At 40.4% G+C, this 13,493-nt stretch overlaps 1 protein-coding gene across 8 annotated transcripts in view; it reads left to right on the top strand.

Annotated features, from left to right (window-relative positions):
- The window catches only part of DYNC2H1 (dynein cytoplasmic 2 heavy chain 1), a 347,141-nt gene that overhangs the window by 231,375 nt on the left and 102,273 nt on the right, over positions 1-13,493 (top strand). For all 8 annotated transcript variants that reach the window (XM_053900571.1, XM_053900570.1, XM_053900566.1 and 5 more), the window contains one exon: positions 5,216-5,332. In XM_053900571.1, the coding sequence (XP_053756546.1) occupies positions 5,216-5,332 (117 nt within the window). The remainder of the gene's footprint in view (positions 1-5,215; positions 5,333-13,493) is intronic.

Below are 13,493 nucleotides of genomic sequence, written 5' to 3'. Positions count from 1 at the left end.
CAGTTTCTGGTGCTTGTAGATGGCAGTCTTCTCACTGTGGCCTCGCATGGCTTTTCCTCTGTGCATGTTTGCAGACAGACCGAGGTTGATTGAGAGCTCTCTGCTGTCCCTTCTTCTGCGGAGACTGGCACTGTCAGCTCAGAGCCCCACGCATAGGACTTCATTTAGCCTTAACTGCTTCCTCAGAGGCCCATCTCCAAATGCTGGGGACGCGAGCTTAACTCTGAATTGCGCTGGGAGTGCAGACACTCAACCCACAACATGGGTTCAAGGAGTTTTCTGCTTTTCTTGATGATTCCATCAGTCTTCGCTGCACAGCCAGCCATCCCAAAACTTTGTGACTTGAAACAGTCATATTTATTGCGTGACTTTTTTTTTAGGATTCTGAGGGAGGCTGCGTAATTTCTCCGCGTCCATCTTTGGCATTGCACACGAGGCTGCCCGCATCTGTGGGGCTGACGGGGCTGGGAGGCCCGAGGCAGCCTAGTCATGTGTGCAGATGACCCTGGCTCCCGGCTGGGGACATTTGGTTTCCTCTCCCAGAGGCTGGTGTGCTGTTTCGGGGCCCCAAGGCCGGAGTGGGAACTGCTAGTTTTCTTCGAGTGAAGGCTTTGGAAGTCACGTGTCGCTTCTGCCTCGGTCTGTTAGGCAAAGCGTGTCGGCAGATGAGCCAGCTTACAGGTGGTGGGGCAGAGCAGAGGAATTCCATTGCGGATTCCAGTTTTTCCTCTCCTCCGTTTATGTGGTGAATTATATTTCCTGTGATTAATCCATCCGTTCAAAATTGTCATGTGTGTCTTTTTTAGAGGTTGATTGATATTTATTTGTGTCTGTGTTCAGGATTAAAATTGATCTTTGAACATCTTTTATTTCTGGTAGTGTTTTTCCTAGTCTCTGTTACTTGACTCGAGGATCGCTGCCTCGTTTCTAGTCCCTGAGGGGTTCGTGTGCGATCTGAGCTCCTGTGACGTCAGATCCCTCAAGCGAACTGCTGGTGTCTGCGGTTAAGACGGTGGTTTTTAACTTGTCATTTAATTTTTTAAACTATGCCCCTGATTTAGTTTTGCTGTTATTTCTTGAGGCTCTTTTATTAGTTTATATATTCCTAGGAATTTCTGTTGGCCAAATTTGTAACTTTTTATGGCATAAAACTATTCAAAATAATCTCATTAATGTCTTTCAGTCACTCCTGTATCTGTAATTATATTCCTTTTAAAATTGGATTTTAAGGGGCACCTGGGTGGCTCTGTTAAGCATCCAACTTCAGCTCAGGTCATGATCTCATGGTCAGTGAGTTTGAGTCCCACATCAGGCTCTGTGCTGATAGCTTGGAGCCTAGAGCCTGCTTTGGATTCTGTGTCTCCCTCTCTCTCTGCCCCTCCCCCACTCACTTGCGCGCGCTCTCTCTCTCTCTCTCTCTCTCTCTCTCAAAAAATAAACATTAAATTTTTTTTTTAAATTGTATTTTTATTTTTTTTTATTTTTTTTAATGTTTATTTATTTTTGAGACAGAGAGAGACAGAGTGTGAACAGGGGAGGGGCAGAGAGAGAGGGAGACACAGAATCGGAAGCAGGCTCCAGGCTCCCAGCCCTCAGCCCAGAGCCCGACACGGGGCTCGAACTCACGGACCGCGAGATCGTGACCTGAGCTGAAGTCGGACGCCCAACCGACTGAGCCACCCAGGCGCCCCAAAAAATTGTATTTTTAAAATAAACTTTTAACTCATTTTATCTTTATCTTATATCACCCAGTATACTCAGAAATCTCATGATTTTATTAGTCCTTTCAGTAAACTGACTTTTTTTTTTTTTTTTCAAGAGAGAGAGCATGAGCAGGGGAGGGGCAGGGAGAGAGAGAGAGGGAATCCCAAACAGGTTCCCTTCTGTCAGTGCAGAGCGCGGTACAGAGCTAGAACTCAAAACTATGAGATCATGACCTGAGCCGAAATCAAGAGTCAGACATGTAACTGACTGAGACATCCAGGTGCCCGTGACTTTTGGTTTTTTATCTGCTCTCTTTTCTATCAGATGTCTTTTCATTAAATATTTTTTCTCCTTTTACTTCCATCTCCATTTTCAACTTTGTTATTTAAGTTTGGCTCAGTTTTAAACTTTGTGTCTTTTTAAACATAAGCCTTTGCTGCTGTAATTTTCTTCCAGCGTCTCATTCACTGAAGTTTGATGGTGTTGATGTGTGGAATGTTCGTGATGATGGTGTTTCCAGCAGCCCCCACTGTCAGCCCAAAGCCGTGGTGGAGCAAACCGTGTGTCCCAGTCTTTCCAATCTGGGTTTCTGGGTCTTAACTTTGGAACTCTGACCCTTAGGAACTGGATTCACATAGGGGACATTTTACAGAGTGATTGACCAGTATGGCTTACCAGTGTCAAGGGTATGAAAGCCTTTCCTCGACTGTCATTGTTTTGGGTGGGACTACGGATAAATTACGACTCAATACGATCCCAGATTCTCCTCAAACAGAAAAAGGACATTCGTGGAAAAATTGGTGAGGTTGAAATAGGGCTTGTAATAGCTTAGTTGGTAGTACTGTGCCTTTGTTAGTTTCCTGGTTTTGATCATTGTGCGCTGATTGTAAGATGCTGACGTAGGGGGGCACGGTGAAGTCTCTGAAGGGAGTTCTCTGTACTATTTGTGCAACTTTTCTGTCAATCTGAAAGTCACGCATAATAGCAAGTAAATCAGCAACGCAAGCTCCAGGCCCTTTCGGAGGGGCCGCTGTCACAGGGCAGATGCTGCCTTCTGGATGCATAGGTCTAGATGAGCTGCACCACCATGGTTCACTCAGGGGCGTGGAATCACGGTATTGTATGCATGAGGCTGTGAGAACGCTGCACTAGCCACACTAGATTAAAATAAAATACTTAATGGTAAAAATACAGGCTTCCCTTAATGTTCCAGGTACTTCAGTCATAAATCTTAAAAGGTTTTTTTGTTGATTCTGTTGTGTAATTGTGGTTTTACACGTGCTGTGTTACAGGATTTCTCCAGGTGTTTCGTCTGACGCATCCCTGGAAACAAATATGTAATCGGTTCAGTTTCTCTGAAAGTCCATTTTCTCATCTGTAAATTGAGAGTATTTGTTTTCAAATATTGTATTCCCTCTCATTCCAAGAAGGATGACACCAGAGGTGACTTAGAAAATGTAAGCAGTCTGTCAGTGTAACATTAGTACTGGACAAAGTCAGCCACAGAGAAGACAAGGGAAGGAAAGGAAAGCCAGGGAAGCATTTTATGCCAAGAGAAGGCAAAATGAACAACAAAGTAAATGTGTTGTTTGTGGAGAATCCCACCCTGTTTGGCACCATTTTAATGGAGTGTTAGCAAATAAAGTACTTCTTAAAAAATATTGATTTATTTTTGGGAGACAGAGGGACAGAGTGCAAGCAGGGGAGGGCCAGAGAGAGAGAGAGACACAGAATCCGAAGCAGGCTCCAGGCTCCGAGCTGTCAGCACAGAGCCTGATGCGGGGTTTGAACTCACAAACCGTGAGGTCATCACCTGAGGCAAAGTCCGACACTCAACCAACTGAGCCACCCAGGCATCCCTAAAGTAGTTTTTAATTGGTTTAAAATGTAAATAATGGGAAGATTTTATTACCTGTGCTTTTTAAAAAGATAAATAAATATGTGAGATTTTGTAAAAACAAAAGATGGTCCACAATTCTAAGTTATAGGTCTATTCTCATGGTAAAAATATATCATTATGTATTTGAACTCTCTTTTTATTAATCTGTTTGTTAAAGATTATAGTATATTATCATAGTGTTATTAGGAAAAGCAAACCTCACATACTGTTTTTCTAGGACAGAAAGCATGGCCTTTTGAGCTGGCAAGTATTTTATTCTTAAAATAGCTTTTAGCATCTTGTAAAAAAGTTTGCATCTCTTTTCCTTTAGACATCCCTTTGCATCCTTATTTGTTTTCTGGCTTGTTTGACAAATTTAAAATACAAATAAGTGATAGCGAATGTTACCAGAGTTAAAATAGCACTTCTTCTGACTACCAACTAGCGGTGTTTTGTGGTGTGGCAAAGTTGATGAATTAGCTGCTGTTGTAGGGTTCAGCTAGAGCAAATGAAAATAATTTATCAGAAAACCAAAGAAAATGAAACCCTGAATCACCATGATTTTTTCAAGATTGGAGAATCAATCAAAAGCTCTAGAAGTAACTTGAGTTTTACAGCATGATGGTGGATGTTTAACAATTGAGTAGTGTGTTGATTTTGAAAGATTTATGGCCCTTATTTTGTTAAGAACTTTACTAATACAAGCATCCAACAAATATGAAATATAACCCAATCTGTTAAAAAAGGAAAAGCAATCTACATCTTTCAAATCTTGCAATCTACATCTTTTATTTTTCAAAAAATAAAACAGAAATGTAGTCAGCATGCTGCAAAGGTTGGTGTTAAAAATAGTAGCTTTGGAAAACACATGCCTCTCGTTTTGGGTTTATTTTATGTCAAAGAAGCACTGAGAGCACAATTTTGACATTGAGTTGAAGTGCTTGTAAAGAGCAGCCCGCAGATACCGCTCTGATTTGTACCCACCCTGATACCTCCAGCCCGGTATCAGTACCCTCATTACCTCTGCCTCGTTGCTGGAGAAGTAGCAAGTCAGTTATCGTTGCCGAAGCCCATGTCACAGGGCACAGTGTTAGGAAATGTGTGTGAGTGGATTTCGATGCGGATCAGCAGAAAGTCGCGGAAGGGGCGCCCCCAGTGGGAAGCACTGCGTACCTCGCCTGGTTTGCACCCCGCCCCCGTCTGTGCGTCTTTCATTAGAGTCTTCCTGCAGAGGAAACGTTTACGTGGCAACTTAACGTTAATACAGAGCGCGAAAACTTGGGTTTGTAATGATTTGTACCAACAAATAATTACTTAAAATTGTTTCACTCTTTGATGTAGTGTGGTATGCTGTTTACTATCTTTCCTACCATTGCCTCTTTTCAGAAAAACGATCTTTAATCAATCAGCATGTTGAAATTATAAAGTTGAGTCAATCAAACTGAAATATATTTTTCTTTATTTTTTAACTGCTTAAGTAAATCAGTTACATGTTAAGGCAATTGAATAGAGATAATGGGATTAAAACTTGTTTATATTTAGTCTCTATTTTTATAAAACAAATATAGCTATTTTTGGACCCATACTATTTCTCTCTTTTCAATATTTGTGCTTATTATGTTTTTATTTTAGGTTATTTCACAGTTGAGGATCTTGGGCAGATCAGTAACAGCTGGTTGCAAATTTGACAGAGAAATCTGGTCTAACGAACTGTCCCCTGTCCTCAATCTCTGGAAGAAACTAAACCAGGTTAGTACTGGAACAGTATTTGGATCAGGCCCCCTTTTTTCTCCCTGTCCTTTTTTTCCAGTTTTATCCCCAAATTTTCCCTGATGGTAAAATTCTGTGTTGATCTGCCTCTTATGTACACCAGTGTCCTGGAAGGAGGTGGGGACATAATAGTAACAGAAGCAGATCAGCCCAAGAAGCGGGGTGACCCGTGCGATTGTCATATCCTGGTGACGTGCCAGGTCATCCCCTGTACCTGCTGTACGTCATTGTATTCGCTGCTTGCCTTGTCTTTCCTCTTTCTGTAAAGTCAGCGCCTGCTGGTGAAGGTGGTATGTTTCACAGGACTGACAGTGCTGAGGAGAAACAGTTCATCGGCTGGAACCCACTTAGTTTTGTATTGTAGGGTAGTTACGGTAGATGATGGAGTAGTTGCTCACGAGGCAGTCGTTAGCATATTGTGGTTCCTGTTCTTATTGAATAGGGATTTATTCTTTCGAATTCAAAAACAAAACTATACAGTCCATCAGTTTACTGTTAGTGTAAAAATGCCTCTATCTCAGATCTAACCTTTTAAAATGAGGGATGTCAAATAGAGCTAATTTCAGAACCTATGAAAAAGGTTAAAAGCTTCTAAAAATTCAAAATCCTCAAACCTTACACTATTGTGATTTTGAGTTGTTATGACATTCTCAACACATGGGGACCATCAGGAATCCCAGGAAGCACTGACCCCAGCTCACCGGGATCACTGCTTCCATTCGGATCGCCCCACTGGTAAAGCTCGACACAGTCAGTGTGAGGGGCGTCTAGCAGGGACAGCGCTTCATGCCCTGGTGTCCTGCGCCATGCTCCCCTCTGCCCGGGCCGTACAAGGAATCACCTTGCTCGTATTCCTGATATGGAGTCATGGTCCTGATCCGTTCTTTGTACTGGTTCACAGGAGAGTTACTATTCTTAAACCAGCCTTTGCTTTCCTTTAAATTAATAACCAGGAGGGGAAGTGTGGGAAGTTAAATGCATTTAGTGCCACAGTCCTTTATTATACAGGGAAATTTGACTGCCTTTTTCCCTCAGAAGGCTTGATTTTACAAAGGAATTGTATTTTATAATTTTGGGATTATGTTTGTATTATGTTTGGATTTAGCTTTCTGAGTGGTGTTTACATTGTTTGAAACTAAAGAAAGAAGGAAGTAGAAGATGACCATGCATTTTGGGTTAACTTGCAGCCTTTATGAATCATGAACTGGTTTTATCATAAACTGCAACAGAAGCAGGGAAGAACAAATGACTTCTGCTTTGTGAAGTGAACTTGAATGTGAGACATCACTGAGAATGGTTGGCCAGCACTCACATCTATAAGTGCATAGGCACTAAGCGTGTGTGAACTTTCTTTTGTGTGAAATGTAGTCCTGGCACTGGGAGCTGCGGGAGAGTCAGCGTCCTCTCAGGTGGCATCAGATGGGTGGGTGTGGAAGAGACAGGCGTGTTCGACATTGCTCAAGGTCTGTCTGGATCGAGCATAAGGACCACTTTCCATTACGAAGACAGGATCAACGGGGTATCTCAGCCATGCTGGATGGCAATTTCAAGTTCTTAGGGGGGTGTGTGTGTGCGCCACAGAAAGAGAGCAAGCGAGAGAGAGCACAAGCATGCTACCAAGACTAGAAACAGACCTCACGGTCTGTTGCCTTGGGTAGTTTGCACACGTTAACAGTATTTGTTCTTTGAATCCATGAGCACGGGATGTTTTTCCTTTTTCCTTCCCGTGCCATCCTCAGTGTCTTTCATCAATGCTTTCCGGTTTTCACAGTACAGGTCATTGACCTTCTTGGCTGAGTTTATTCCTAGGTATTTGGTTATTTTTGGTGCGCTTGTAAATGGCACTGTTTTCTTCATTTCTCTTTCTGTTACTTCATTGTCAGTGTAGAGAATTGCACCTGATTTCTCTATGATTTCTTATCCTGCAACCTTATTGAATTCATTTATTGAGTAGTTTTTTTGGTGGTGTCCTTTGGGTTTTCTACATATGGTATCGTATCATCTGCACATAGCGGAAGTTTATTTCTTCCTTACGAAGTCAGATGCCTTTTGTTTCTTTTTCTTGTCTGAATGCTGTGACTGACTTCCAGTAGTGTATTGAATAGAAGTGGTGAGAGTGGGCATCCTTGTCTTCTTCCTGAACGTAGGCTAAAAGCTCTCAGTTGTTCACCCTTGAGTACGGTGTTACCTGTGCATGTTCTTATGTAAGGCCTTTATTATGTGGAGGTATTTTCCCTCTAAACCTGCTTCCTTGAGGAAGCATGGACGGATGTTTTTATCATGGACCGATGTTGTACTTTGTCAGATGCTTTTTCTGCATCTATTGAAAGGATCATGTGGTTTTTATCCTTTGTCTTGTTGATGTGGTGTATCACGTTGATTGATTTGTAAATACTGAACCAGTCTTGCATCCCAGGAATAAATCCTCCTTGGTTGTGGTGAATGATTTTTTTTAATGTGGAATTGGATTCAGTTTGCTAATACTTTGTTGAGGATTTTTATATTGATGCTCATCAGAGTTATGGGCCTATAGTTCTTATTTTTCTTGTCTTTATCTGGATTTGGTGTCAGGGTCATGCTGGGCTCATAGAATGAATATGGAAATTTTTCTTCCTTTTCTATTTTTTGTAGTAGTTGGAGAAGAAGAGGTATTAACTCTTCTTTAAATGTTTGGTAGAATTGATGTGTGAAGCCATCTCGTCCTGGACTTTTGTTTGTTGGGAGGTTTTTGATTACTGATTCAGTTTCACTGCTGGTAATCGGTCTGTTCAAATTTTCTATTTCTTCCTGCTTCAGTTTTAGGAGGTTATGTGTTTCTAGAACTTTATCCATTTCTTCTAAGTTGTCCAATTTGTTGGCATATAATTTTTCATAATATTCTTTTATAATCCTTTGTATTTCTGTGCTGTCAGTTGTTACTCCTGTTTCATTTCTGGTTTTGAGTCCTTTGTGTGTGTCTCTCTCTCTCTCTCTCTCTCTCTTCTGATGAGTCTGGCTAAGAGTTTTCAAAGAACCACCTCCTGGTTTCATTGATCTATTGTTTTGTTAGTTTCTATATCATTTATGTCTGTTCTCATCTTATATTTTCTTCCCTCTATTGATTTTGGGATTGTTTGTTCTTCTTTTACTAGCTCCTTTACGTATAAGGTTATTAGGTCTTTTTATTGAGGAAGTTCACTGTTAATCCAATTCTTATTTCTTTGTAACTGATTAGTATTTTTCCTCTAAGAATGTTCTGTCTCTTATATCCTTACGTTTTACCATAGTATAAACAGGTGTGGATTTGTTTGTATCTGTTTGTTTGATAATCTGAGCCCTTGTAATTCCAAGTGCCAGCCTTTGTACTGGAACCTGTTTAGTTCCGTTTCCAACACCAGCTGGACTACATGCTGTATCATATCAACTACCTTGCTATCCATGACTGTGGCTACATATTGCTGTTTTTAGCCCTGAAGTGGTGACGTGTTGGACAGTGATCCATTCAGGGCAGTGATAAAGTCAGCAACCCTGAATTCTCCCTTGCCTCGCCCCAGCCTGGGGCCCAGCCCTCTTCGGCGGTGGGTCACCGTACCCTACTGTTTACAAAGGTCTCCCAGATGTTCCCATTCTCAGGGTCCCATCTTCTGGTGTAGTGTTCTCTTGTTGTGTCCAAGACAGGATTCGCAGGTGGGACATAGTTTGCTCTCCTGTCTGGAAACAAGCGTAACTTTTAAAATTTCATTCTAATTTTTGTTTGTAAGATAAATATACATTATTTCAAAATTACCATTATGTTAAACTCATACTGGCCATATTAATGTAGCAAGTATCTTACACTTCATTCTGCTACAATTTGTTTTTTATCTCTTCCGTTTCCTTCCTGAATTTATTGTCATAATTTAGACTTCTGTTCTCTCATATGGATAACAGAAAACTCCAGATTTGACTCTCCTTCTAATAGATGCTTTCTCAAATCATATTTCTTATTATTATCACATTAATTTTACTAAGGGAAAAAGACTTTTTCACCACATGGCTCCATATCCAACCTTACTCCTAAGCTTCTTTCACAGTCTAGCAGACCTGAGTGCTGTGTGCACAAACCACCTCAGATTTGTGTATGAGGAGTTTCCGAGGGCTGTTTCCATATCCTTGAATAGGCTCACCATGCCAGCCACCAGTGATGGCCAGATAAGATCCCTGCATTTTACTCCTTTTCCTCTCCATGTTTCCCAATACTCATTTATAACTTGCACAACAATTCTCATGAAGGTTGTATTTTAAACCAGGCAAATTAAGATGTGGCCCTTAGGAAGAGGAATTCTGTTTTGTAAGAGTTTTGAAATTTATGCATGTAAATGTTTCAAATGCAACAACTTAGTACTACATTCCTTTTTTAGTTTTTCATCATTTTTTCTATGAGGTTATGGTTAATTACTAGCTAAACTTAAAGGTTAACTATATCTAAGCAATAATAATAGTTTTTTGAAAAGTAATTATAAGGGAGTCACCCAGGTCCTAATCTTTTCCCATTAAATAGCTAGGAGACATTAATTGAATCACTTATGGACTCTATGTGAGCTTTTTGTTAAAAAGGGACGCCAACCTCTTCTCTGCATTCATGCATTAACTCATTTTTCATTCATCAAGTATCTATTGATGTTTCTCTTAGATGCTATGTGCTATGGTTTGTTAAGATTTGATAATAATACTCAAAAATAGAGGTATTACAATGTTTTGGGGGAGCCCAGGTGAAGGAATGCTTAATTCTGCTGAAAGGAAGCCAGGGAATGTTACATGATGAGCGAGAAATCCTCTTGGTTGAAGACAAGGTGTGGTGTCGCAGAGAGAGAGAAGAGTGTGCCATGTGTGTTAGTCTGACCCGTGAGGGACAGGAATGCTTGGAGCAGAGTGACTGGCTGCACAGTCAGGCCTCTTCTGCAGGACTGGGTCGCAGTGGGTACGCGTCATTCGCCAGTGCTGTGGCAGCGCAAGCGCGGAGCAAGAGAAACGCGTCCAAGACGTCTCCCACGTGGAATCCATCCCTGTAGGACTCTGGTGCCGATCTAATAAAAAATGGCTGTGAACAGTTTGGAAAGCATGAACTCTTCACACATTAGGCTTTTTTGTTCGCAGTTCTTTAAAGATTTGTAGCTTTGGAAAAACTTAGTGCAACAAGCCCTAATGGTCCTGATACCATGGCCGTATTCAAGATCTTTTCTTAATTTAGTCTTTCATGCTTGAGGTGGAATCTCTAAATTTTTAGTGACCGTATTAGTGATTATATCTATTTCAGGAGAAAATGCATATAAATATGTAATTGTAACTTTCAGCATCTGTTTGTTAATCATTAATTTATGTCACATCATTTTTTAAATAGTTCAGATGCATAATTTAGTAACATCTCTTATTTTGTGACATTTTTCTTAGGATTTCTGCTAAAAATAGTAACTTGAAAAACAATTTAATGAGCAAAATACTGAAAAGTATAACAGATAGAGAAGCCAGTTTCATTCAATATTATGCATGTTTGCATTTGAAAGATCAGTTCATGCTTTGAAATTTTTATTATGCGTGAGCTACCTCGCATCAATTTTTAATACCTGGTTGATGGTGACAACTGATGAGAATTACTGACATTCTGACCAATTTACATCCCCTTTACATGGCTTGAGAACTCCCACGACCTCTCACTGTGATTACCCACATGATAAGAGGTACACAGAAAACTGCCTCTTTTAGGCTGGGAGAATTGTTGGGAAAAAAATAGGTGATGGAATTTTTTCTGAACAATAATTGAACCTGTTGATCTCGTAACTATTTTACTATTTCTTTTTTCAGATGGTAGATTGTATGTTTGTCAAATTAATCTTTTAGGCCCAATAGCTTAATTTTAAAATAATGCATTGCAATTAAAGTAAAAGAGAATTCTAGAATAAACAATAAGACTAGTACTTTCTTATATTCTTAAACTAAAATTATCTTTTAAATATATTATTTCTTCTCAGACTGCTTTTCGACTTTCTTCCCTTTTAATTAAGGTGAAATCCTATAAAATATGATGACTATGTCCTAGTTTTAGAAAATGTAAGGTAGGGAATATATCTATAATATATACCTCTGTTGGATAAAAACATTTCTCAGTTGTACTTAGAGCTATTTTGTTTTGTGGCTTTTTTTTTTTCTTCCTAAAACATCTAAAATTCAGCAAGTATGATCTCCTGTCTCATTGATTCTCCAGGTGAAAGATGTCCTTTGGAATGTAATTCTTAGTAAAGCTTTACCCACCACCACTCCCACTCTCCTTCCCCCAGACCCTCACAGGTTTCACTCCTTTTGACAACAAGGAATGTGTAGCTTACATTAACTTAGATTCTCTCTGTCCCATTGCAGACAGCACAGTAGAAAACACACTAGGTATTTCAACAGATGATTTAATACAAGGGAATTGGTTATACATACGTCGCATGGCCAGAAAAGACAAAAAGGAAGAGTTGGAAGCACATGTTTGCAAGAAGCAACCACCTTTTGTTTGGGCTGGGGGACAGCAGGGAGGAGTCTGAGGTGAATGGCAGGCAGAGCCCCATGGAGGGGCCCATGGAGGGGCGGGGACTCAGGTGCAGGAGGGCGCTGCCCCCTCAGAAGTGCTGGAACCTCTGTTGCTGGGGGTGCTGTAGGACTGGTGCCGGGAGCACCCCCAGGAGAAGCCCCTGGGTTTTCCCTTCTCCTCTGCAAATTCCACGTGGCTGAACCTCAATGGGGCCTCAGCTGGCAAGAAACCCTCAATTTGCGGGAGTCTCAGCCTGGGCATCACAGAGCTACAGGAAGAAAAGCAAAGTGGGCGGATGGGAGCTGAGAAACAACCTCCCTCCACAAGCCAGGCATGCTCTTCGTTCGTTCTTCCTTCTGTTGTGTTTGCTTCTTGACTGGGTGTTTGCTTCAGTGATCCCCCTCCTCCTATTCCTAATTTAAACACTCTTGCAACTGTACCCCTCAATTTTTTACTTTTATGTTTTCATTGCTACTCACTTTTAAACAGTTTCTAAGTTGTGTTATGATTTCTACTTCTTTCATGCGTTTTTATTCATAAGTGGCTTTCCTGGTTACTTTTAGTCGCAGATTTCTACTCTTTGTGATCAGAGAATGCTGTCCTATGACACGTATCTTTGAAACTTGTTGAGACTTGCTTTATGGCCCATTATATCATTATGAAACATTTATTTTGTGTTATCTTTGAAAAGAATATGTGTTCTGCTGTGGTTGACTGCCATGTTGAAATTATGTTAAGTTTTTTAACTTTTTTTTTAATGTTTATTTTTGAGAGAGAAAGAGCATGAGCAGGGAAGGGGCAGAGAGAGAGGGAGTCACAGAATCTGAAGCAGGCTCCAGGCTCTGAGCCATCAGCACAAAACCCCATATGGGGCTCGAACTGACCGCACCGGAGTTAATCGCTTAACCGACTGAGCCACCCAGGCACCCCAAAATTAAGTTTTTTAAGTGTTTTGTTCACGACTCATACATTTATAAAATGGTTTTTTACTGTCACTTTTTGAGTTATGTAAAATCAGAACACTATCTCTTGATAGGTTAAACTTTTCTGTAACTCTTAAAGTGTTTTTCTTCTGATATTAGTAAGTCTGCATGAACCTTCTTTTAATTATTCTTGGTTAGCTCTATCTTATTTCATACTTCTATTCTCAGCTTTCGGACCTTTTTATATGTGTGCATCATACAAAGAGCCCATAGGTGGTCTTTTTGTGATCTTTAAGTGGATCATTTCATCTATTTAATATTACTTTGGATTACTTTGTATTATTATGTCTTGTATTTTTCTTCTTTTCATTCCTTTGTTAATCTTCCTTTGGACTGATTGTTTTCTCTGATATCTTTCTCTCACAGTTTACAAATTGTACATGCTTTCTACCTTTTTAGTGGCATCCTAGTTAGTTTATCGTACCAACTTAGCTTATCAAAGTTAATGTAAATATATTTACTTATATGGAAGAGAATTGAAGAAGCTGAGAACATTATACACAACCCCAGCCTCATGGAGTTACTGTTACGTGTTTAAGTCTTGGCTGTTGTTTCCACTTCATGCTTGTTCTGACCGGGTCCCATGCCTTCACTGTCCTGTACTCCTTCCTGCCTCCAGGACATTTCG

Source organism: Panthera pardus, unplaced genomic scaffold, assembly GCF_024362965.1.
Source record: "Panthera pardus isolate Hobbes unplaced genomic scaffold, ASM2436296v1 HiC_scaffold_12, whole genome shotgun sequence".
Lineage (NCBI taxonomy): Eukaryota > Metazoa > Chordata > Mammalia > Carnivora > Felidae > Panthera > Panthera pardus.
This window is presented reverse-complemented; position numbering and strand designations above follow the sequence as displayed.